Genomic DNA, 23,019 nt, shown 5'->3' with positions numbered 1-23,019 from the left:
GCGAACTAAAATAGTAGATCGTTCATCGTCATCTTCGTCCACCGTCCATCGCAAATCGCACTTCGTCATCTTCGTTTTGAGGGGTTTTCGATTCAATTAGTAAATGCTCTTCGATTTGGTTGCCTAATTTAAACATGATGATCTTTGTTTTGTGAATTGTGAGCCCTAAAATCTCAATTTTCTTTGAGAATTGAAATGAATGGGTAATCTGTTTGAAGGGAAGGGTTGCCGCAGGAACTGTTGGATGTGTTAAGAAATGTCTCGATTTACATGTTCACGTTTTAATACGCAAAATGAGACATTTACGTTATTTTTTTTGTGAAATATGAGTTTAATTTGATTCCTTAAGTTCCAAAATAACCCCAAATGCCTTAAATTGAACATTTTTCAACGCACAAATCGAATAAAAAATATTAATTAATTGAGAGTGAGCCCAATGAAATTTTAACGGCGGAATAACGGTAAAATTACCGTGTAGAAACAAAATGATGTATCTTAGAGTTACCGTTAATAAGACAACAAAATTCGCTGATCAGTTAAGGCCAACCCTCCTGCTATTCGTCCTTCCAATCCTCGTTCCCCTCTTCTCCAAACTGCTCACAATGTCAAATCGATCGTCTAATCACAGGCATGAAAACCCCAATTTCACCGGCAACAGGGGTTTTCGTGGCAAAACCCAGAAGCAATTCGTCCCCAAAACTAACCATAATTCAGCAACATCAACCCCTCAAACCAGTAACCCTAGTTTCTCTGCTTCTGTGCGTCAATCTCAATCCTCAAATTCAGCGTCATCCGTTGCTCATTTCAAGGGTGGCAGAGTTCAATTGGGCGGTAATGGTGAGTGGGTTTCCAGTAGCAACAATGGTGGTGGGGGCAATTTCGTAAATTACCTTTCTCAGGATGAAGCTGTAGCTGTTGGTTTGGGTGCAGAGGAAGGTGGTCTAGATCCCCTCGAGTCTCAGAGAGTCGTCAATCTTCTTAACAGAGAGTTGGCTAGGTTGCTCAAGTTAAAACCTAGAGATTTCTGGCGTGAAGGTTATTAATTTCTAACTCCCTTTTTCTTTATACAAATAATTTGGTTATTTTATATGCCACTGAGTATTATTGTCGTTTTGGATATCACCTTCAAGACTTTAACGTTGTGTAAAATGCTACTCCCTCTGTCCCTTATTTACCTGCCTATTTCTCTTTATTATGTGATTAATAAATGTTAGAAATTGGCATGTAAATAAGGGACGGAGGTAGTAATATATATCGCATTAGCAACGCTACATGGATGATGGTGTATTTCATAATGAATCATTATAATTTGGTACTGTTTGATGAGATATCATTGATTTGAAATGGTTGTCAAACATAAATAAGCAACAGCTTTCAACTGTTTCTTCAAGGGCACGAGATTTTGTTGGTAATAATCATTCCATTGTTGAATACCCAATACATTAGCCAATAAGTAAAATATGAAATTTTTGAGATTGTTGAGTAAAGAGTTGGGCACTATATTTTCTCCATACTTACGTTTGTGCTGATTCTTGTTTAAGCACCTCTATTAATATCTGTATTGAAATGTGAAATTTTTGCTTGTTGTATGTCACTATGTCTATGTTAGATAATTTATTATTATGTCAATCAGCTTGACTTTTACCTAAGCTGCTTAGCCTCGATCTATCATCATAATCATGATTTCAGGCAATGGCATGCAATCTGTAAAAATGAGTTCTTCAAACTTTTTTGGTGAGGAAATGTTACTTGGCACACATTTTGTTTTGGAAGTAGATAAGACGTTTTCTCATGTTTTTGTAGACATGCATCTAATACTGCAGTTTTCTTTTGCTTCTAAGCATTGTTATTCATTCTATTTGGTATTTTTGCTGCCTTTTTCTCCTCAGTGGCGGTAGATACCTCCTTGCACGAATTTCTTGACAGTTTCCTGCAGTTTAGAAGTAGATGGTATGATTTCCCTTATCATGGAGCCAAGGGAATTGTTGCTGGTGTTATTGTTGGGGACTTAGAGCTAAGCCGCCGTGTTTTCATGTTATTGTATAGGATGTGAGTTTTCAGCTTTAATAACCTTGCTAAATATTGTAGCATTTATTTCTTTTCTCAGTCTGATTCTATTTGTGAAGTTTAGTCATATTGTGTTATATGATTATTATTTTGGAATGTATCGAACTTTTATTGCAGATCTTCTAATAAGGATCCTGGTTCGCCAGCCACAGAAAGCCTAAGTCAAAAAGATCACCAAGGTGGGTTGTCTTAGATGCTATTGGAGTTGTAATGGACCATTCAATGGCATGGCTCATGGCTATATAAGATAATCATACTGTGCTTAAGCTGCACTTTGCACTATAAACTGTGCAATTGAAAGAGGATGTGTCTTGATTTTCTGCAACATAATCTAACCTTCGTTGGGATGTTCTTTTGCAAGGTCCAAATGACTGTTTTAATTTGTATCTTCTCAGTCATTGCCGGAGTATATGATGTCCATAATCTCCATGTCATCTGCACTAAATACTTGGTTAATAGTTAAAAATTGGTTGAAGTTTGAATCAACATGTTGAACATTGTGTCTCTAGACTAAGCTTCGAACTAAATTATGAATATTTGTCATGAACTCTAGTGTTATTGATTTCGTAAGATTTGAGCTCTGAAAATCTAGTGGGAGCTCAATTTTAGAGCTCTAACTTCCCAACCTTGGTTAGGAGTTTGTTTCCCATTGCCTCCAAGTTGGGGATATTTATGTGGTGGAAATTTTCTGGGTAAAAGTTCTACTTAGTTATAATCTAATGAATGATGTTTTCTTGTGGTTTTCTGGGGAAAAAAAAACCCTGTTGCTCTGGTGTTGCTGACTTCATAACTTCTGTGCGGTATGGAATGTATATGTATACGTATTTTAATACATAATGGTTAGAAAACTTCTCATGGGCTGTGCTAATAATGTTTAGATTAGAGCACTGCACGATGTGGAGTAGTGAAGTAATCCCTGGTTAAAGCTTTACAAGACCTGTAATTTTATAATTGTGAAGCAACCTCTGGTAGTTGCTTTACCTGTTTTGACATGTTATGTTAGGATTCTCTACAGATAATTATCAGAAATTTTAAATAATGAGTTTAGTTCTGTATCTATATTATGCTACTAGATTGTTTTCCCTGCTTGGAGTAAGCAGTACCATAACATCATTACATTGCCTATAGTGGATCTTGTTTGCAGTGAGTTAGAGGTTGTGTCCTGGCGTCAAATTTTTGTAGTCTTACCTATACTATCGCAAAAGGCATTTCAACCTGACCACTGATATTCCAAAAATGCTGCTCTTTGTAAATCCTTGCTGCAAAAGGCATTTAAATATATGGTAGATTGATTATAAATTATTACATGACAGTTTAGTGGGCCATTTGATTTACTCTATGCTAAATTGCTAATTGGGAGTTGAATTAAAAGCCTTTTGATCGTAGAGACTTTCGGACTATGTTGAAGATGGACACTTACTATTGACTTAGGTCTTTGATCAGAAGAATGTAGAGTTGGAGCCATACATTTAGTTTGATGTTGGGATATTATCTTTTACTTGGCTTCTACTAATGCTGTTTGTTTACCAAATCTTTAAGTACTAATGATAGACAATGGAATTGATTTGTTTTATTATTTTTGTTCTTTGCTAACTAATTGTACGCATTTTCTGGTAACATAAACCCTATCATGCTGTTGTCTTAATTTGGCGAGTTGGTTAGACTATGTTTTTTTCCAAACTTGAAACTCAAGAGAATTTTGTTTCAAATACTTGAGGGTTCTTTGCTTATTAAGATTTTGAGGAAAGCAAGGGGTGCCCTGAGTCACCCCTTTAAGCACTCTTAATATGTGAACGTTGACGCCAGGAATGGATAGAAGACCTATGGGCTAGGATATTGGTCCTCACACCAGAAATGGTTCCTTGCTTTATGGGGATTTCTTTGATTTGTTTATCTTATTTGAGAATGATTGGCTCACTGTTAACTTCTGACAACAGTTTATTTATTTTATGGTACATCTCTTTGGTCTTTCTAAAAGCTGTCTTGTCTTTCCTTTTAAGAATAAATGTTAAATGATGTAATCTTGTATTTCCTTTTCTCTTTATTATAACCTCTGTGACTTGCACTGCTTTCTATTTCTGTGTTTTTTTTTTTTTTTTTTTTTTTTTTTTTTTTTTTTTTTGGGGGGGGTGGGGGTGGGGTGTTGGGAGTGGGAGGCGGGCCTTTAGAACCTGGGTATTGAGTGTCAAACCCATTCTGGTACTCCACCTATAACTCTAGAGCTTTCACTACATTGTCATTATTTTTGTTAAGAATGAGAGGTTTCAACTCTAGAACTTTCACTACATTATCAGTATTTTTCTTAAGAATGAGAGTTAGGTTTCAACTCTAGAGCTTTCACTACATTGTCAGTATTTTTCTTTTTAAATATTTTTTCCTTTTGAGTCATGCTTCTGAAGGTTTAACCTATGCTGTGGCAATTACAAAGGTAATGAGAATTTGAAGAGGAAATCAGGAAATGCAGTTATAAACTTATCAAGTTTGTATGACAATTTCATAAGTTATTCTCATTGACAAGGCCAAAATCCAAATTTATTATATTGCAATTAGAGTCTATGATCCAAATATGGCCAAATGACTTAGATCATTCTCATTTCTTGTGGAATTGCTCATAGGATCATTTAAACACTATAAAAACTCTATATCCTTAGATTGCCCTCTTGGTAATGCTATATTTTAGTGAGTGGCTGAGTGTTACATTCTCGAGTCTTGGACCCTAAAGCACATACAAAAGAATCCTTTTGACTCCCAAGAAAGTCTTTTGGTCTCTCTCAGTTGCTTCTTATTCCTTGAAACTTAGAGTCTATGATTAAAAGAAAATCATAAATTACATTAATACTCACATACTAGCAAATCAATATGCAATTAACTACTGAATGAACTATTAAAAGATTTGAATTATAAAGTTGCTTTTCTAATATGACAAATAATAACTTATTTAATTGTAATTTTTGAATTATGCAATGTTGTAGGATCTTATCTTACCTTATTATTTAAGTAATAACTTTTTTGAATTTTATTCTTAATTCTCTTTTAAAACTCCCTTAAATCTTTCTTAAATGCTCTTTCGTTTACTCACTTTACTCACCTTTTTTCAAACTCTTTTAAATGATGGTTTTGTTTTGTCCTTTTCTATATATCATACAATTTCTTATGACAGATTCATGTTAGCCGACCCCAAATCATTTTGGGACTAAGGCTTTGTTGGTGTTGTTGTATGCAAATGTTGTAGGATCTTATCTTACCTTACCTTATTATATAGCTCCTTATGATCTGGAGTAGAATGCCAATTCTAATTACATTGCCTAAGCCATAATTGTATTATCAATAGGCACATTAATATTAGAAGCTTGTGATCTTATCAAACTTGAACCGAGCTGTTGAACAAGTGCGTGATTATGCACGCCTGCAAGTCAACTAAATTTTTGTAACAAAACTTGCATTTCTTCCACTTATATTTGATAAAATTTGTATGTGACAGATGATGACACATTATGTGGTGCTTGAGTATGCCTGTGAATTTGTTCCATTCTTTATCAATGTGCCATAGCCATAGCAATTAGTTTATGGTAAAAACATTTTTGGTAAGTGTTTGCTTTTAATGCATTGTTCTATGTTTAGTCCTTTTGCAGGAAAAAAAATTGCTTGATTTGCCCAAGTTGTTGGATTTATGTGCAGTCTATGGTCATGAAAATGAACATTTGACCAGATTGCTGGTGAGATTTTATTTTTATTGTTTTTTAAAATTCTTTTATGCCTGTAGTGTAACTTGAAAAAAGTCTTGTCATACTGCATCTGCTCTATTCTTGATCACTAGCTGCGATTGCAGAATTTGTATTTTTTTTTCCTTCTCTAGTACTAGCATAACTGTGATTACATTATTTTCCACTGCACCACTTGTCATATTATGCCCAGTCTCCACGAACATATCTCAGCGACTAATCTTTCCTTGTAATGCAATTTCCTACATTTCCAATAGTCTTTTTGTATCATGGCTGGATTAAGGGGAATAATAGCAGAATAATTAAGGAGTTAAAGTTGGGGATGGAATGAGAAAAGTAATTATATTGGGTGACCTCTCACAATGAAAGTAGCAATTACCCACCATTCTCTGGGTTACTTTTCTATTCACCTTTCTTGACCTCTTCTCATGTTCATGTCTGCCATGGATAACAGTTCTCCAAGGACTCCAACCATCCTCTGGAAACAACCCAATGTGCCTGACTGCTCACCATACTTCTCCTGCAACCTGAGAACAGCCATCCTCTAGTAGTTCTCAACCAATCTTCTCATTTCTCCCTTTACTGGAATCTATAAGTCTTACTACTTTACTAGTAGGGATGGCAATGGGGCGGGTCGGATGCGGATGATGGTACCTCCATACCCATACCCATACCCATACCCGCCTAAAAATCTTATACCCATCCCTGCCCCACCACCCGTGGCGGGTACAATATCCACATCCATAACCGCCCCATCGGGTACAAGATAGGATCCATCCCCGCCCCATCACCCACTTGGATATTCATACCCACCTCATACCCGCCCCAAAATCGTCCCAAACCCATTGCCATGATGCTCTATTGTATCACATTAATGACAATTATATCAAATTAGATTAAGAAATTTGGGACTTTCACTATTCAAGCTTATTGGGTCTTAGGGGGTATCAAGTTTCATAAATTCTAAACTTTTCTAACTGAAATATGGTGCGGGTATAAGGTGGGTACGGGGCGGGTCTACTCTAAAATCCATACCCGCCCCATCACCCATGGCGGGTACACATTTTTACCCATCCCCACCCCATCACTCGCCAAACCTCCCTCCATTGGGTGGGGATGGGGCGGGTCTCCCATTTAACCCGAACCACTGCCATCCCTAAGTCTTACCTCCTCTTTTAGGTGGTAAGACTTAATTAATCTTGACAAGTGTCAAGCTAGTACTTTGTGGGTTTGTTTAAAAATTGAGGGCAGAGGCTGGAGAGAGAGAGGGAAGAGATAAAGAAGCTTGTATAGAATATATTACTCCAGAAAAATTTCCATAAATTGTTGAAAGAAAAAGTTCCTCTTTTATAAATCTTTTTGGAGTAATTCTCTTTCAATATATTAACTTATTAACCTCCTAATTATTACTCTATCCGTATTTTATTACTTGCTCCATTTCTCTGGACATAAAGTTTTTGGAGGAACAGTAGAAATATTATTTAATGATGCAAGTGGGGTTAGTTGAAGAGTAAAATAAATCCGAAAAAGCAAAAGTATAAATGGGGAGGAGAGAGAATATGAAAAATATTAAATTATGATAAGAGGGGACCACTAGTGGGGAGGAAATAGTAAATATTGTTAAAAGTTTTCAAAAAAGGAATTGGAACTAGTAATAAAATACGGCCATAAAAGGAAAGTGGAACAAATAATAAAGTATGGAAGGAGTACTCGATAGTAGTGAATCATTTACCACTTGATTGGTATTAGGATCCGGAATATTGGTGACAAGTTAGAATTTATTGGTAATACTACTTTTTATTAACAAAAGAATAAAATACCCCTTTGAATGCTTATTCAAATTGGAAGTTGCTTCATATTACTTCACTCTAAATATTCAAGTCATGTCTATGAGCGATATAAGGTGAGATATCTATTACCAAGGTTACTTCCCATGGTGATTAAATATTGGATAAGCTTTTTTCTTCTGTATTTTTGAGTTAGATTAATCTTATAATGCTTTTAATTTCTTTGTTATTAATTAAATAAATAAATATATTGCAGTTGCCTTTAAAAAGTTACTTTCTACAGATAATATTGTTTATGCCTTTTTGTTCTCTATTTTTGGCTGTGTACTCTGTTTCTTGTCCTTACTTGAAATTAGTTCCTGACATTTCTTAGATTATTACTATATGGAAATATATTGTGGTTTGATAAAGCATGAAAAAAAAAACTTCTGTTTTGGATGCTGGGAGTAGGCACGTTTTGATGGAGATACATATTTAATAGTGCATGCTCAGTAAGAAATAAGTGCCTCATATATTAGGATTCTGCATAGTTACCATAGAACTTCCACTGCATTAAGTATCATGCCGGTGGAAGTGCAATAGCCCTTCTAGGATACATTATTGATCTGCTGTGAGCTATGCCTACAAATACTAATGCTTTCCTTTTTATGAGACTATAAATAACTATTTTCTTCTGATCCAGGTTTTGAATGCAATAAATGCACAGCCTGATATCTACAGAAGTTTCACTACCATGTTGTCGCATTTCTTGGGCATTGTTCGCACAATGTATGAACGTTGCAGTTCATCTTTAGAGGTAATTTTTTGCATCTTTTGGGTTTAATAGTTAATATTGAACAAATGACATCTGACTAAATGTAAGATGAATAAGTTTGTTGAAGAGCTTTTTGGCTGGAGGATGAATTTAATCTGATCAATCAGTTGATCAGTTCATCTGAACCTGAGCTACATAATTTGTTTATGAATTTGCTGATCTTCCTTGTTCAAGTGTTGTTTGTTCATTTACTGCTGACAAAGCCATGAATTTGCTATGTTTTACTTACTGCCTTACTGGTATTACCCCAAGCAACCCTAAATATTATACTTTTTAAATTCCATGGTTAGTGTAATATCTATTTTATTTATGCTGCTGCTCGGAAAACGTTCACTTATTGATTTAATTAGAATACCACTTGTACTTTATGTGTTTGTATTGTCGGTGTAGTTTTAGAGGTACTTTTAGCATATCTAAGATAAATCAGTTCTGATTTCTACTTTCATCTAAATGAACTAAAAAAAGATTTGTCATAATAGCAATAGTAAAGGGTACACTCTCTATGAGCAGGGACCAAATCATCCAATCTTATATGCCAGCCATTAAGACAATCCACTCATCGAAGAAGCTACAAACAGCAGTAAAATCAACTAATTAATGAATAAGTTATTTTCTTAGTCTTTAATTTCAAATACCCTAAACTAAAGATTCATGAACTAAATAATTAGTTTAATACTTTCTGTAAGTTCAAATTATCCCATGTTGATTAAAGGCATTTCACATGAATTTTCAAATGAAACTTTGTTTTGTTAATCATCTGTCTTAGACATATCTGTATTTTCTTGGCTTTTGTGACATTCAATGAAAAATATGTTAGGTGATGATTATCTCTTGTGATATACATTCTCGGTCCTTAAAAGATTGCTCCATACTTTATTTGGTAAAATTTTCTAATTTCAGTTTGCTCTCTCCATCTCTCTCCTCGTCAATAATTGTGCTCATCCATGTGCACAAACTGAATCTTGTGGCAATCTTTTAGGGATGGAGGGAGTACAAAGTTATCCTTTTATTTATCAGCTCATAGTTATCCTATAAAATGGTTCCTAGATACCTGCTCAATTTTTAGAACCTCCCCTTTGCAGGTGTGCATAGCTACTTTCCCAATAGCTTGGGTAATTTTTTTTATCATAAAACATTCAGTGGCAATTTAACATTGTGACCTTTTATACTACTTAACTCAGACCATCTTAGAAAAACACATAAAGGGGATAGCTCTACATAGATCCTCAATTCCTTTACTCTAATATTGATTAAAAAATGTAGAAAAATTGTGAGAGCTTGGTTAAATAAAAAGGTCAACAAGGAACAAAATATATTGATTTAATACACTTTCATGCAAAACAATATACATGTAATTGAAACTGGTGAGGGACTCTCATCATGAAATTTTTGGCATTAGCAGATGAAGTAGTGTGACAAACTTGGAAAGTTAATTCTAATATTTCATAGCTTTCTTGTCTCGTGTAGTTGACAGTATCCCCTATAAAAGTAGCTAGCTGTTCTTGTACGAAGATTTAATCATGGCTTCTGTATATTTGTATAGACTTGTCGCTGTACATAGGTTACTTTTCAAGTTTGACGTTGACTTCCCTGTCTCCTTTCAAGGCTTTTGACAACTTATCTAGTAATCTTATTATTATTATTTTTATTATATCAAACAGTGCATGCTTGTATTGGGGAGGTGATCTAAGCTCAGTTGAACTTAGAGTATACTTAGTATGATTTACTCTTCTTAGATTGTTTCCTATCAATATTTATAAAAATCTAACTCAATTCCTTTCCTTGAACAGGTTTTGATTTCTGCTTGTGGCCGTGTAGACAATGGACCCAGTCAACGACATATAGAATACTTAGAGGTTGGTTAATCTCTTCACTTGGTTTTTTCTCCTCCCACCTACAAGCGAGACTTCCTTCTGCTTGCTATTTGCCTCTGATCTAAGTTGATTGTGGCAATATCAATTAAAAGTAGCTCTATCAAGTAGGAAAATACGCAGCAAATCAGCCCAAAATTCCCAATCAATGCCACAAGGAACACAAAGGGCAAGTAGGGATTGTGTATCCAAAGTTAGTTACCGTAAGTGGAGGTTAGGAAGTTGGCAGGAATGGCGTAGAGCAAGCATCCAAGTAGTGGATGATGATATGATTAATAGGAGAGGATATTCAGAAAACTAGAGAGAGAAACCTTATAGTTGCGTCCACCTCTTGAATGTGGAGGGATTCTAATTGAGTTTGATCAATTTGATGTTCAATTCAACCATATCTTAAGCTCCTGCTAATTTTTTTTTTTTTCCTTTTCCAGTTCCTAAACCTTTTTATCTTAAAATCCTATAATAGTTTGTCCATGTCTGATTGTGAGAAACATAGCTGTATTCCTAGCAGAACTGTTTCCAATTCTGGTAAACGGTAACAACAATTTCTTTTCCTTCCTCCCCCCCCCCTCCCCCCCTCTGTTCACCAGAGTCATCATACTGTTTCCTACTTTTGCATTAGGCGGGTTTAATGTATAGGCTTTGTGAATGGTCTGCCATGTTTGTTCTTGTTTGTAGGTGATGGATTTTCTAAATGATGCTGTTGTATCCATGGACACATTTGTTAGTGCTTATAAGCCTGCAGCTCTTTACCTTGCATGCCCTGTTGATGCTAGGTACCAATTGTATAATTTAGATTTTACTTGCCTGTTTTATGCAAACAGTTATTATTTGTCACTTTATAAACTGGTAATGACATCCTTTTGTTTCATTAAAAAGTTAGTTGCTCTGTTTTTGCAGTCGCAGTAACGAGGAATTGGTCAATGTTCTTGCGACTTTGCATGACTCTCTGCTACCCTCGTTACAACAAGGGCTTCAAATCATATTAGCTGCAGGAAAGGAAACATCTCCCATGCTTTCTGATGTTTCTCTTAGTTTGAAATTATTATCTTCAAGATTGGTTGATCTTGGTTGGAAATTATTAGATAATTGCTACCTGAGCAAGGAGTTATTTAAAAATAACCTTCCCTTTCCTGCTGCCATGAAGATGTTTCCTGCTAGTGTTGAGGATCCTGTTATAAGGGCTGATATATTGGTTCAAACGTTTAAGGAGATTGCTGCAGTTCCTCAGGACAAACATCACAGGGGTACATTCCTACAAAACATTGAAAGAAACTTTCAAACCTTGCACAGAATTCAGAGCCTCAAACAAAGTGGTAAATACTTTTTTAGACAAAGCCGTGTTTATTGAGAAATATTTTGTTTCATTTGTAATTTCTTAACAGTCTCTTCTCTGTATGACATTGTACTGTCCTTTTCTGTGTGCTCACCACTACTTTTCCAATATAATAAATTGGTTTTGGGCATGACTTCTTAGCCTCAACATGAATGACTGAGATAGCATTGTTATGTGTATTCAGCTGTTTCACAAATGGAGAACATTTCTCAAATTTTAATGATGGCTATATGCAAATGTTTTGATGCAGGATGGGTATTCATAGATGATGAGCAATACCAATACTTGACTGTGATGATGACACATCCATTACCTGCCGTTTCTAGAAAGTTACCCAGTGCTCCAAACTCTGGTAGAAGTGATGGCTTGCAAGTGGCAGAAGATGCTGCAATTGCAGAGTCAAAGATCAGTCAAGTGAAAGACCTTTTCCCTGATTATGGAAAAGGATTTATATCAGCTTGTCTTGAAGCCTATGACCATAATCCTGAGGAGGTGATTCAAAGGATTTTGGAGGGAACTTTGCATGAAGATCTGCAGAAATTGGATACTAAATTGAAGAAAATTCCACCTAAGTCTGCTCCACAGTTGACAAAAAAAGATAAAGGAAAGGGTATTTTTGTGGAATCTACAGAATTGCCTACAACAAATTCAATCATAAAACCTCAGAAGCCAAAGCAAGCAGCAGTTTCTTCATCAGGGTCCTCCATATCATCTTCTGTTGGACGATTCATCAGAAAATCTAAAGATGACCAACCTGATCATGATACTTTGGGTTCTAGAGATGAGAAGCACATGGAAAAGACGACTGCTTTGTTGTCACAATATGAATATGAAGATGAGTATGATGACTCTTTTGATGACCTCGGCATGACTGTTATGGAATCGGGTGTAGAGGAGACGGAGATTTTAGGTGAGAAAATTCGTTCAAAATTGAGTGTGTCCTCTGGGGCTGAAAGCCATGGTTCTGGTTCCAGCGCAGCTACATCCAAATGGAATTCTAAAAAGAAACCTCAGTTTTATGTCAAGGATGGTAAGAACTACAGTTACAAGGTTGAAGGATCTGTTGCAGTTGCTGACCAAAAGCAAGCATCTTTAATTAATCAAGCCCAGAAAGAACAAATACATGGACTCGGACGTGGTGGTAACCGTCCTCTTGGTGCTGTTAAGATTCTAGAAGAGCAGAACCAAGTAGAAGTGGAGGAGTCTGATCCTTCGGAAATGGATGGTGGAGGTAATGCTGGAAGAGGAAGGGGAAGGGGCCGTGGAAGACGGGGAGGAGGAGGAAGGAATAATCATTACAGAAAAGATAGAGCCATGAAGAAACACATAACTGGATTGGGTGGTTTTTAGGTATATACTAAAGCAACTAAAGGTTGTACAGCCATTTAGTTTTTCTTAGTTTTGGAAATTATCCAGTGCTTTTTTAATATTTACCTAATTCTTACAACGCCAGTACAACGACATTAATCAAAATCATAAAGAAAAGTACATATAAATACTAAGGAAAAAAAGAAAGAAAACTAGGTTTTTGATAATATAATTGTTTTTCAGCATCATTTTTTACTTTACAGTATTCTTATACTTCGTATTAACTTTGATTACCAAATTTATTATCTTTATGTAACTTGTACTGAAGAATGGTTTACCCTGCTATTGATGATGAATTGAGAGATGCAATCGATTTGGGGTCTATTGATCCTAAAGAGGATGAATCGAATCTAACCCTAATGCTGATGGGTAAGATTTTGACGGAGAGATCATACAATTTTGAAGCTTTTAAGAGAACAATGACAAATATTTGGGCACTTGCCCATGGATTGGCGATTTGAAACCTGAACCCCAATTTCTTTGCAATCCAATTCTTCCATTGGAGGGATAAGGAGAAGGTGTTGGAAGGAAGACCTTGGTGTTTTGACAACATGTTGATCCTGTTAAAGGAAATTAAAGGGGACGAACAGCCGGAAGATGTAAAATTAACCCATTTTCCATTCTGGGTCAGAATAAAAAATCTCCCTTTTAGTTGTCGATCGAACGCCTATGTGTAAGCACTAGTGAAGGGAATGGGGGAGATCATTGAGATTGAGAAGGATGTGCTACCGCAGGGTAAAGGTGATGCTTGACACCTCAGTTCCGCTGTGATGTTTTCAAAAAATTATTGACAAGAAGGGGAGGGAGACGAGGGTCGACTTCGCTTATGAACGATTGCCTTATTTTTGTTTTGCTTGTGGGGTTTTGGGGCACTCGGAGAGAGATTGCCAATCTGTGACGGAGGAGGAGAAGAAAACAAATTGGGATTGGGAACCTCGCTGAAGGCTACTCCCCGAAAAAGGAGGTCAAAAGAAGTGGAGGAGATGGAGAATATTGTGAGCAGGAAGAAAATTCTATTTGTGACAAGGGACTATATTGAGGAGAAGGAGGATGGAAACAAGGGGGTGAAGGAGGATAAAGGTATTCTGTTGTTGGAGAATGAGACAACACAAAGCGACAAGGCTGATCCTGCTGCAGGACTTAAAGTGCAGAATGTGAGTAGGGACCGGCTTTAGAGTGAACCTATTAAAAATCACCATACTAAACAATCACACAAGATACCGGTGGAAATAGAACCTCAAGCCCCAATGTTTATATTCAGAGTAGAGGCAAAAAGGAAGAAGAGGAATGCTAAGACCTGGAAGAAGCTAGCCAGGGTGCAGGGGCTAGTCAGTATGGAGGATGACCAAACAACTGTAGTGTTGAAGCGATCCCTTGAAATTGAGGAGATGGAGGTAGAAGACTATGGAGCTGGGAAACGCAACAAGAGTAATGCTTTAGAACCTTTTAATGTATCGGCGGAGGTTGGGGATGTCCAACCCCGCCAGGATCAATGAATCTCTTATGTTGGAACTGTAGAGGTATGGGTAATCATCGAGCAGTTCGTCAACTCCGTAGATGGAGCAATTAAATTAAAGTGAAATGGAAACTATGATAAATTAAAGTGAAATGGAAAATTTAAAATACAGGTTTGGGTGCTCTAATGCTTTTGGGGTAGCCAGTAGGGGTAAAGCGGGAGATCTGTGTCTTTATTGGAGAGAAGGGGTTGATTTCAATCTTGCGTCATTCTCACAAAATCATATATGTGGGGATGTGATGCAAGAGGGGGTGGTGGTGTGGCGTTTCGTGGGGATTTATGGGTGGCCGAAGGAGGATGAAAGACACAAAACTTGGGCTCTTTTAAAAATCCTTTGCGGAGAGAGTGAGGTGCCTATGCTCTTTGGAGGGGATTTTAATTAAATTTTAAGATACGAAAGAGAAGGAGGGAGTTACGAACAGAGTTCGAAGAGAGATGGATGGGTTTAGAGAGGCCGTTGACACTTGCTGCTTACGTGACCTAGGCTATGAAAGACAATGGTACATTTGAGAGAGGGGCAACTCAGCTGAAACCAAGATTAGGGAGCGTATCGATCGTTTCCTAGCAACTTCTTCTTGGCTTCATCTCTATCGAAGAGCATTTGTGGAGCATCTGGTTCAGGTCAGGTCAAGTCTGACCACGCTGCCATACTTCTTCGCCACAAAGTTGAAGTGAAAAAGAAGAAAAAGAAGAAGAGGGGCACCGACTTTAGATTCGAAACAGGATGGCTTCTTGATAAGAATTGCGAGGTGACGGTTAAAAAAGTGTGGGACATGGCGGATGGAAGGCCTATTGTTGAGAAGCTTGCTGCGGTAGGCCGTGGTTTGATTAAATGGAGTGGATAACGCCTTCACAATTTGGGTGAGCAAATCGACAAAACTGAGCAGAAACTCCAAGCAGCCCAAAGAAAACCAATCTCGAAGCAGAGTTGTGAAGAATGTGTGATGCTCGAGGGTAAACTGGAAAAGTTTTGTGAAAGACAAGAGGCGTACTGGTTTATTCGCTCTAGAGTTTTTGAAGTGAGAGACGGAGACCGAAACACAAAATATTTTCATCATTGTAGACACCCAAATGTGTCTCCCCAAAACCAAACTCGGTGATGAGTACTTTTCATGTCGAATCATAATCGAATGAAGTGAAAGTGTGGAAGGTCTAGTGCTGCGGTTAGTTTTTATTTCTCTCTTTCTCTCTGTTTTCGAAAACCTATTTTATGAAAATAGCCGATCCATTTTAGTTTGGTCCATGGTAGGGATCCAATAATGGTGTAGTTGGACTGCGCTCGAAAAGAGCTTTCCAACGATATATTATAAGCCCAATTCCGATGAATAATGAGGAAGTTATGGCCAAATTGCTAAATTGGGCCCGGTTTGACATTTTATATGCGGCCCAATGATCTAGAGGAGGGCCCATTGTGGTTTATAATTCCTAATGCAATTAGGATTGATTATAGTGTTCTAGAATCTTCTAGAAGGTTCTTTTGAATCCTAATGTGATTAGCATTGATAATTGAGTTTTATGAGTTTTAAATAAAATTACCGTTTTACCCCCCGTGCGCTAAATTTTATCAACAATAGGAAAACGTGTGGAAAAATTGCCTGTAGCGCCGCACCACAGGCTGTCGCCTGGTGACAGGCTCTTTCGCGCGGCGACAGGGGCTATTGCGGCGACAGCGTTGTGTTTTATTCCTTTTCGAACTCTGATTCTTTTTTATCATATTCCGACTGATTTTCGTTATAAATAGGCTCCTTAAACCTCCGTTTTTAATCATCAATTCTCATCTACAATCATCAACTCTCATCAAGAATTTCTTGATACTCTCTCTCTCTTTCTAAACCAACTTTTCACAAACAAAATTCCGCATTCACAAGATCTAGACACACCTAGCCAAGTTCGAAGTTGCCTTCGCCCTAGACGTGAAAGATTATAATTTTTGAGGGTTTGGTCCCAAATCTCTATTTCAATTATTTAATTTAATTGTTTGATTTTATATTTTCCTTGAAGTTACTAACGTGTGTATTTTGTTATTAGAAAGAGGTACGAGGCATCGAAGTGAGTGCTTTAATTGTTTAATTGATATTATGATATAGAAATCATGTTAAGATTGTTATTTTGGTTCCTAGTTGCATGTTAGGATGCTTTCCTTAGTATGATATTTAGGGTGATTTGCTTATATCAATTATGATTTCTAGGATGCTTCCTATTTTCTTTCCTAATAGCATGTTAGTATCATGTTAGTGCTAAAGCTTTGATTTTTATTGTTTAGTGACATGCTAGGATTTGTTATTAATCTTGTTAGTATCATGCCTAGGATCTTGCTATTAATATTATGCTTTAACATGATTATGATAATTATGATAATTATGATTATTATTATGTTGCTTGATATTATATTATTATTGTTATTGCTTGATCACGCCTTTTATGCATGTTTAAAGGGAATTTGTACTTGTAATCACGCTTAATAAGATAATTAATAATCTTGTTTAGGCTAATATGATTATAATTCAAGTGATCGCCAATAATAGATTTATTTGTGCATTAATATTCAACCAACATAAATAAACAGGTTTAGGGTAAACCTAATGATTGCATATTAGTCAGAAAGCGCACATGAATACGAGAAGAATGAAGTAGAGGCCTATTATTAGGGCAGGTTCTTTCTCTTTTAGATTGAATTTGTACCTTCATCCTCGAACGCCAGTCTTGGTTCTAGACCTATTGGAGTTGACGATCTCATGGATCGTTAAGGGGTGTAACCTTCACCCTGTGAACGGTTTACAAGTTCCTAAAACTTGTTGGCGACTCTTTTGCTCTAGCTTCCTTCCCTTTGGACGCCACCATGCTTAAGTGTATGATCACAGTGGGGCTCAAGTTTGGGGTAATGCTTGAAATATTCCCTACAATCATAAAGCCTCTTAACGGAAGAAGAAAAACCGTATTGCTGGTCTCTATGACGATGCAGGAGTTTGGAAGACAAATGAAGAGGACCTTGAGGGCATTATTTCAGATTATTATGAGGAACTTTTCACAGCAAGTTATGGTTCCCAATCGGATGTGCAGGAGGTTCTTTCTCTGGTGGAGCCGTGTATTTCTTAGCATGTAAACAATAATCTCTTGCAGCCTTTCACAAAGGAGGAGGTGTACGGAGCACTCAATCAAATGCATCCCTGTAAAGCTCCAGGGTCGGACGGTATGCACGCTATTTTCTATCAATGATTTTGGCACATTGTGGGAGATGACATTTTTAATTTCGTTAGTAATATTTTACATGGCATCACTTCTCCTAGTTGTGTAAATACGACTAATATTGTCCTCATCTCGAAAGTTCAATCTCCCATTTCTATTATGGAGTACCGGCCAATAGCTCTTTACAATGCGATTTACAAGTTGCTGTCGAAAGCTTTGGTAATTAGACTTAAAAATTTTCTTCTTCATATTGTGTCGGAAAATCAGAGTGCCTTTGTTTTAGGGAGTCTTATTACAGATAATGCTCTTATTGCCCTAGAAATTTTTCATACCATGAAAAAATGGAATAGAAGCAGGAAAGGCATTGTTGCTATGAAACTTGACATGAATAAAGCTTAAAACAGAGTAGAATGGGGTTCTTACAAAAGTTTTTACTCACGATGGGTTTTGACAGGAGGTGGGTCAAGCTGATTATGAACTGTGTTTCAACGGTTTCCTACTCTTTTGTGGTGAATAGTGGAGTGTGTGGGAATGTGACCCCTACTAGGGGTCTCAGACAGGGAGACCCCTTTTCTCCGTATTTGTTCAACTTGGTTGCAGATGCTTTTTCCAGAATGATTCAGAAGAAAGTTCAGGAAAGAGTGCTCTATGGTGCCAGGGTATGCAGGAGTGGGCAAGAAATTTCTCACCTTCTATTTGCAGATGACAGTCTCTTTATCACAAGAGTGGGCTCAAACATTGTTGATATTCTCAACCAGTATGAAGCAGTTGCCGGAGAGAAAATTAATTATGAAAAGTCGGAAGTCTCTTTTAGTACGGGAGTAAGTGTGGAAAGAAGGGAGGAACTTATGATGATTCTGAAAATGAGACAAGTTGACAGGCACGACAAATACTTGGGGATCCCAACTCTGGCTGGGAGGTCGAAGAAAACGATTTTCAGGGCTCTCTTAGATAGGGTATGGAAGAAGATTCAAGGATGGAAGGAGAAACTCCTTCACGAGCCGGCGAAGAAATCCTTCTAAAGTTGGTAATTCAAGAGATTCCTACCTATCTCATGGGGGTTTACAAGCTCCCAACATCTGTCATTTCTAGCTTACATTCGGCCATGGCCCGGTTTTGGTGGGGTCAAAGTGATAATAAGTGGAAGGTTCATTGGAAGAGATGGGAGTACATGTGCACTCCGAAATGTTTTGGTGGGATGATCTTTAGGGATCTCGAAATGTTCAATTTAGCTCTGCTTGGGAGGCAAGGGTGGCGCATTCTGCAATATCCCAACTCACTCTTGGGCAAGGTTCTAAAAACCAAACACTTCCCTAATTGCTCTTTCCTTGATGCGTCTTTGAGCCAAAATTGTAGCTACTCATGGAGAAGTATCTTGAGTGCTAAAGAGCTAATCAAGAGTGGAACCTCATGGAGGGTTGGTAATGGTTCGGAGATAAGCATTTGGAACGACTTGTGGGTGGCAGATGACACAAGCAGGTTCATTACTTCCCCTGAAAATCCAACTGTTACCAGGGCGCAAGACCTTATTGATTTCTCAAGGATCGACTGGAATCTTGAGCACATACAGGAGGTGTTCGATGAGCGAGACAGAAAGTGCATCTTATCTATCCCACTTAACTGCTGCAATCAACAAGATGTCATTACTTGGGTGTTTAGCAAAACAGGTGAGTACATAGTGAAATCAGCCTACATGCTCGTAAAAGGGTGCAACCTGGACTCTTTTCATAATGCTTTTGTTGATATTTGGGGTGTGGATGTTACACTAAAGGCCAGACATTTTCTATGGCACCTGTGCACAAACACCCTGCCGGTTCGTGAGCTGTTGCAGCATCGTCATATGGTGGAGAGTGCTAGCTGCCCCTAGTGCAACATCGAGAGTGAGTTTGTTGGGCACGCAATTATTTATTGTCCAAGAGTTCGTGAGCTATGGCATGATTGTGGCTGCTTGAACACGACTGACTGGAAAGCGCATGAATCTTGGTGTGATCTGAGAGCTGGCAGAAAATTGATCCAAAGATGAGACAAAGGGGCATCTTTCTTGCTTGGGTTATCTGGGTGAAAGGAACATGATGGTATTTGAGCATAAATCAACAACTAATTCCGTTCTCATTGACAGAGTGAAGCGAATGGCTGAGCAACAGGGTAAATACACTGAAAGAATTTACAAGAAGTCACCCACTAAACTAAAGGAGAGTCCTAAGGCCTATAAGCCACCCCCCAGGGTGTTATAAAATTAAATACGGATGCATCTTTATCAGACGAGGGGTGGGTGGGCTTGGGAGTTGTTACTCGAGACTATAGAGGCGAGGTAATTTTTGCAGCAACTCGGAGGGTTCGTGCTCACTGGTCTCCGGAGGTGGCAGAAGCTAAAGCCATGGCCATGGCAATTAGACTTGGAAGAAGGTATAGGTTGGCTGACATCCTGTTGCAAAACGGACTGCCAAGTTCTTAAAAATCGGCTTGACAGGGGTGCGCTTTATATGACCGGGCTAGACACTGTGTTGGGAGAAATTTTATCGTTCTGTTGTGCTTTTAATTCTTGTAATTGGTCTCATGTGAGATGAGATGGCAATTTTGTTGCGAATTATATTGCTAAGCTAGTTCCGTTCGGGGTTGAACACGTGTGGGAGAATTTCCACCCCCCCGGAAATTACTCCTTATGTATTAATGGATAACTTATCAATATAATTCTAGCTTGGTTTCAAACAAAAAAAAAAAAATCATGGTTTAAAATTTTTTGTAGTCAATGTATTAGGTCTGTTCAAAAGTATCCGAAAATCCGATTCGCATTTGATCCGATTTTTTGGATATCCAATCCAAAAAAACGGATATCGGATACGGATTCGGATATCGTTTTTCAAATTTTCGGATATCCGATATCCGAAAAATATCCGAATGTTTTCTGATATCGGATATCAGTTTCGGATATCTGAACCGATATCTGAAATTGTAAGCTTGGAATAATGAAATATACGCTAGACTGCTAAAGTACTATAGTACATATAAAATTTTAAAAATATTTAAAATGTTCCTGATTTTTTATAATATTATAAAATAATTATAATATGAGAATAATACATTCACCCACTAACCCTAGTGAGCCCCTCACTCACTTTCGCCTCTATTTCATCTCTCTAAAAGGAACCCAAAATTCCCCCCTCTCTAAGTTGCGCAGCCGCCGCTCACAGCCACCACCACCTTCACCCACCTCTGCACATTTTTTTTTTCTGGTGGTCACTTAGTCTTATTTTGCTTCGTAATCTTCGCTCTTCGTTGGTCTAAAGTTACTTCATCGGTCTTCTTCAACCTTTGACTAGATTGGTCCTTTTCAACATTTGCCTAGATCGATCTTCTTTGTGGCCTTCTCACTCATCGTTGCCTCATCATTCATCAGTTTCTGACTAGATCGATCTTATTTTTCTATGGTTTTTTTTTGTGTAATTTATCATTTTATATGTTTTTGGGTATATTGAAGCTTGTTGGGAAAATATGGCAATTGATGATTCATTGATTTGTGTAGTTATGTATAGAAGAATTGACAAAATTTACTCAATGAAAAAAACATAAGTAAATTAATTGGGTACATCATGTTATTGTACTGTTGATGATAGTCTCCATTTGTAAAACACCCAGAAATCACCATAGTTCTAAGGTTTTATTGAATTTCATTAACTTAGTGATAAATTAACCAAATGTTATCAATAATGGATAACAGATATCCGCAATATCCGATCCGAAAATTTTTGGATATTGGATATTAGATATCCGAAATTTTCGGATCGGATTCAAATACCAATTTCAAATATTTTCGAATTCGGATATCTGATCCAAAATCACATTTCGGATCGGATATCCGATTCGTGAATTGGCCTACAATGTATTATGCCGACAATTAAATGTGCATATTTGAAAAAAAAAATGGAGAGTGACAGGAGAGAGGACGGTGGAGTTGATAACGAAGAGGAGAAACAAGGATGGTGGTTGATGTTTGAAAATTATGGTGATGGTGGTGGAATGGTGGCTGCCAAGGAAAAGTGGAGGAAGTGGAGAAGAAGTTGATAAAGGATATTCTAGGTCGTTGAATTCTAAAACACCTTCAATCAAACACAAATTTATAAAACATAAACCTATAACACTAAACACGAGTCTAGTGGCAAGTCAAGGTGAACCCAAGGGAGAAGCTAATGCACTATGATAACTACCAACAACTAATCTGGCTCGGGATAAGGAATGAGTAAAATAAGGTTACTAAAGCAAGGAATAAAGTAAACTAGTAGCAAGATAATTAAGACACTAAGAGAATAGTTTAGACAAGCATTCACTCAAGCATGAAAATGAATTGAAATGTGAATTAAACAACTCATGTCAATGATTTCAAGCACAATATAACCACTGTTTTGGGTATTTTTACCTTGTCACGTGGACCTCTCATAGCGTGACACATTTCACCCAAGGAAGGTCTCCAAATGGAGCAACCAGGGTACAACATGTGGTAGGCAGATACCCCTTCATGAATTGGCGGCCTTCAAGGCCCAATTCCCGAGGTCGCCGTAAAACGGCGTAGCCCATGATCCTAGGTCACCAAACCCTAGAACAAAGGCAAAAACTTCTAGGACCCTATAAATAGAGAGATTTCCCCCATTATTAGGGCAATTTACTATCATTACATCTACTCTCGAAAATAGAGAAACACCTGATCTAGAAATTCGAGAAGATATTTACTTTCCAAACCTTTTTACTTCGAACCTAGACTAACTTGACCGTTGGAGGCGAAACTCCAACCTACCGGAGCTTTCGTGGTTTTGCAGGTACAGACGACCCCGAAACCAGTCTTGGTGTTGTAACTCTTCCGAAGGACACAGAATACCCCGAAACATTTGGCGCCGTCTGTAGGGAGAGTATCTCTAAGATGGTTCAAGAGTATGTGTCTCTTTCTGAACCCAACCGGCCTCCGATCGATGGGGAGGTCTACTCAAACCATGATACAGACAACGACTTTGAAGTCGAAACCCATGTGGCCCCAGATGAGTCACTCATAAGCAAGCGCATCCGTCCCAAAGATAGATTAGAATGGGGAAAAAACCAAACGGGTTCGAGGAAATCCTCTAGATAACCGGCTGAGGAAACCCAGGCAGCAAGAGGGCAAGCTCCCATCACTAGAGATGAACACATGAAATTCATGACTAGTTTTAAGGAGGAGATCAAGGACCTCATCAAAAAGAGGACAATTGGCTCTAGCAAGGGTCAGTTTGCCAAAAGATCTCCACATGTTGAGAGGAGAAAGCTAGTCAGGGACTGGCAGCCTACTCCACACCCCGCCACTAAGGAGAAGGCCGGGACCTTGATCGATTG

At 37.7% G+C, this 23,019-nt stretch overlaps 1 protein-coding gene and 1 pseudogene across 1 annotated transcript; both read left to right on the top strand.

Moving 5' to 3' along the window:
- Positions 1-516: 516 nt before the first annotated feature.
- On the top strand, positions 517-13,156 carry LOC145592381 (uncharacterized). The gene is made up of 9 exons (XM_081648824.1): positions 517-1,035; positions 1,890-2,049; positions 2,185-2,246; positions 5,689-5,783; positions 8,259-8,372; positions 10,181-10,246; positions 10,937-11,034; positions 11,159-11,574; positions 11,845-13,156. The coding sequence occupies exons 1-9, from the start codon at positions 603-605 to the stop codon at positions 12,942-12,944; spliced, it is 2,544 nt and encodes an 847-aa protein (XP_081504950.1). The 5' UTR covers positions 517-602; the 3' UTR covers positions 12,945-13,156.
- A 5,562-nt stretch (positions 13,157-18,718) lies between these two features.
- On the top strand, positions 18,719-19,531 carry LOC145592078 (putative mitochondrial protein AtMg00310 pseudogene; annotated as a pseudogene).
- The last annotated feature ends 3,488 nt before the right edge of the window (positions 19,532-23,019 follow it).

Source organism: Chenopodium album, chromosome 18 (assembly GCF_948465745.1).
Source record: "Chenopodium album chromosome 18, dcCheAlbu1.1, whole genome shotgun sequence".
NCBI lineage: Eukaryota > Viridiplantae > Streptophyta > Magnoliopsida > Caryophyllales > Amaranthaceae > Chenopodium > Chenopodium album.
The sequence above is the reverse complement of the archived record's forward strand: the minus strand, read 5'-3'. Positions and strand labels throughout refer to the sequence as shown.

Coding starts and splice junctions, on each gene's coding strand:
- LOC145592381 (XM_081648824.1), top strand. CDS start 603: ATGTCAAATCGATCGTCTAATCACAGGCATGAAAACCCCAATTTCACC. Junction 5,784..8,258: donor AACATTTGACCAGATTGCTG/GTGAGATTTTAT, acceptor CTTCTGATCCAG/GTTTTGAATGCAATAAATGC. Junction 8,373..10,180: donor GTTGCAGTTCATCTTTAGAG/GTAATTTTTTGC, acceptor TTCCTTGAACAG/GTTTTGATTTCTGCTTGTGG.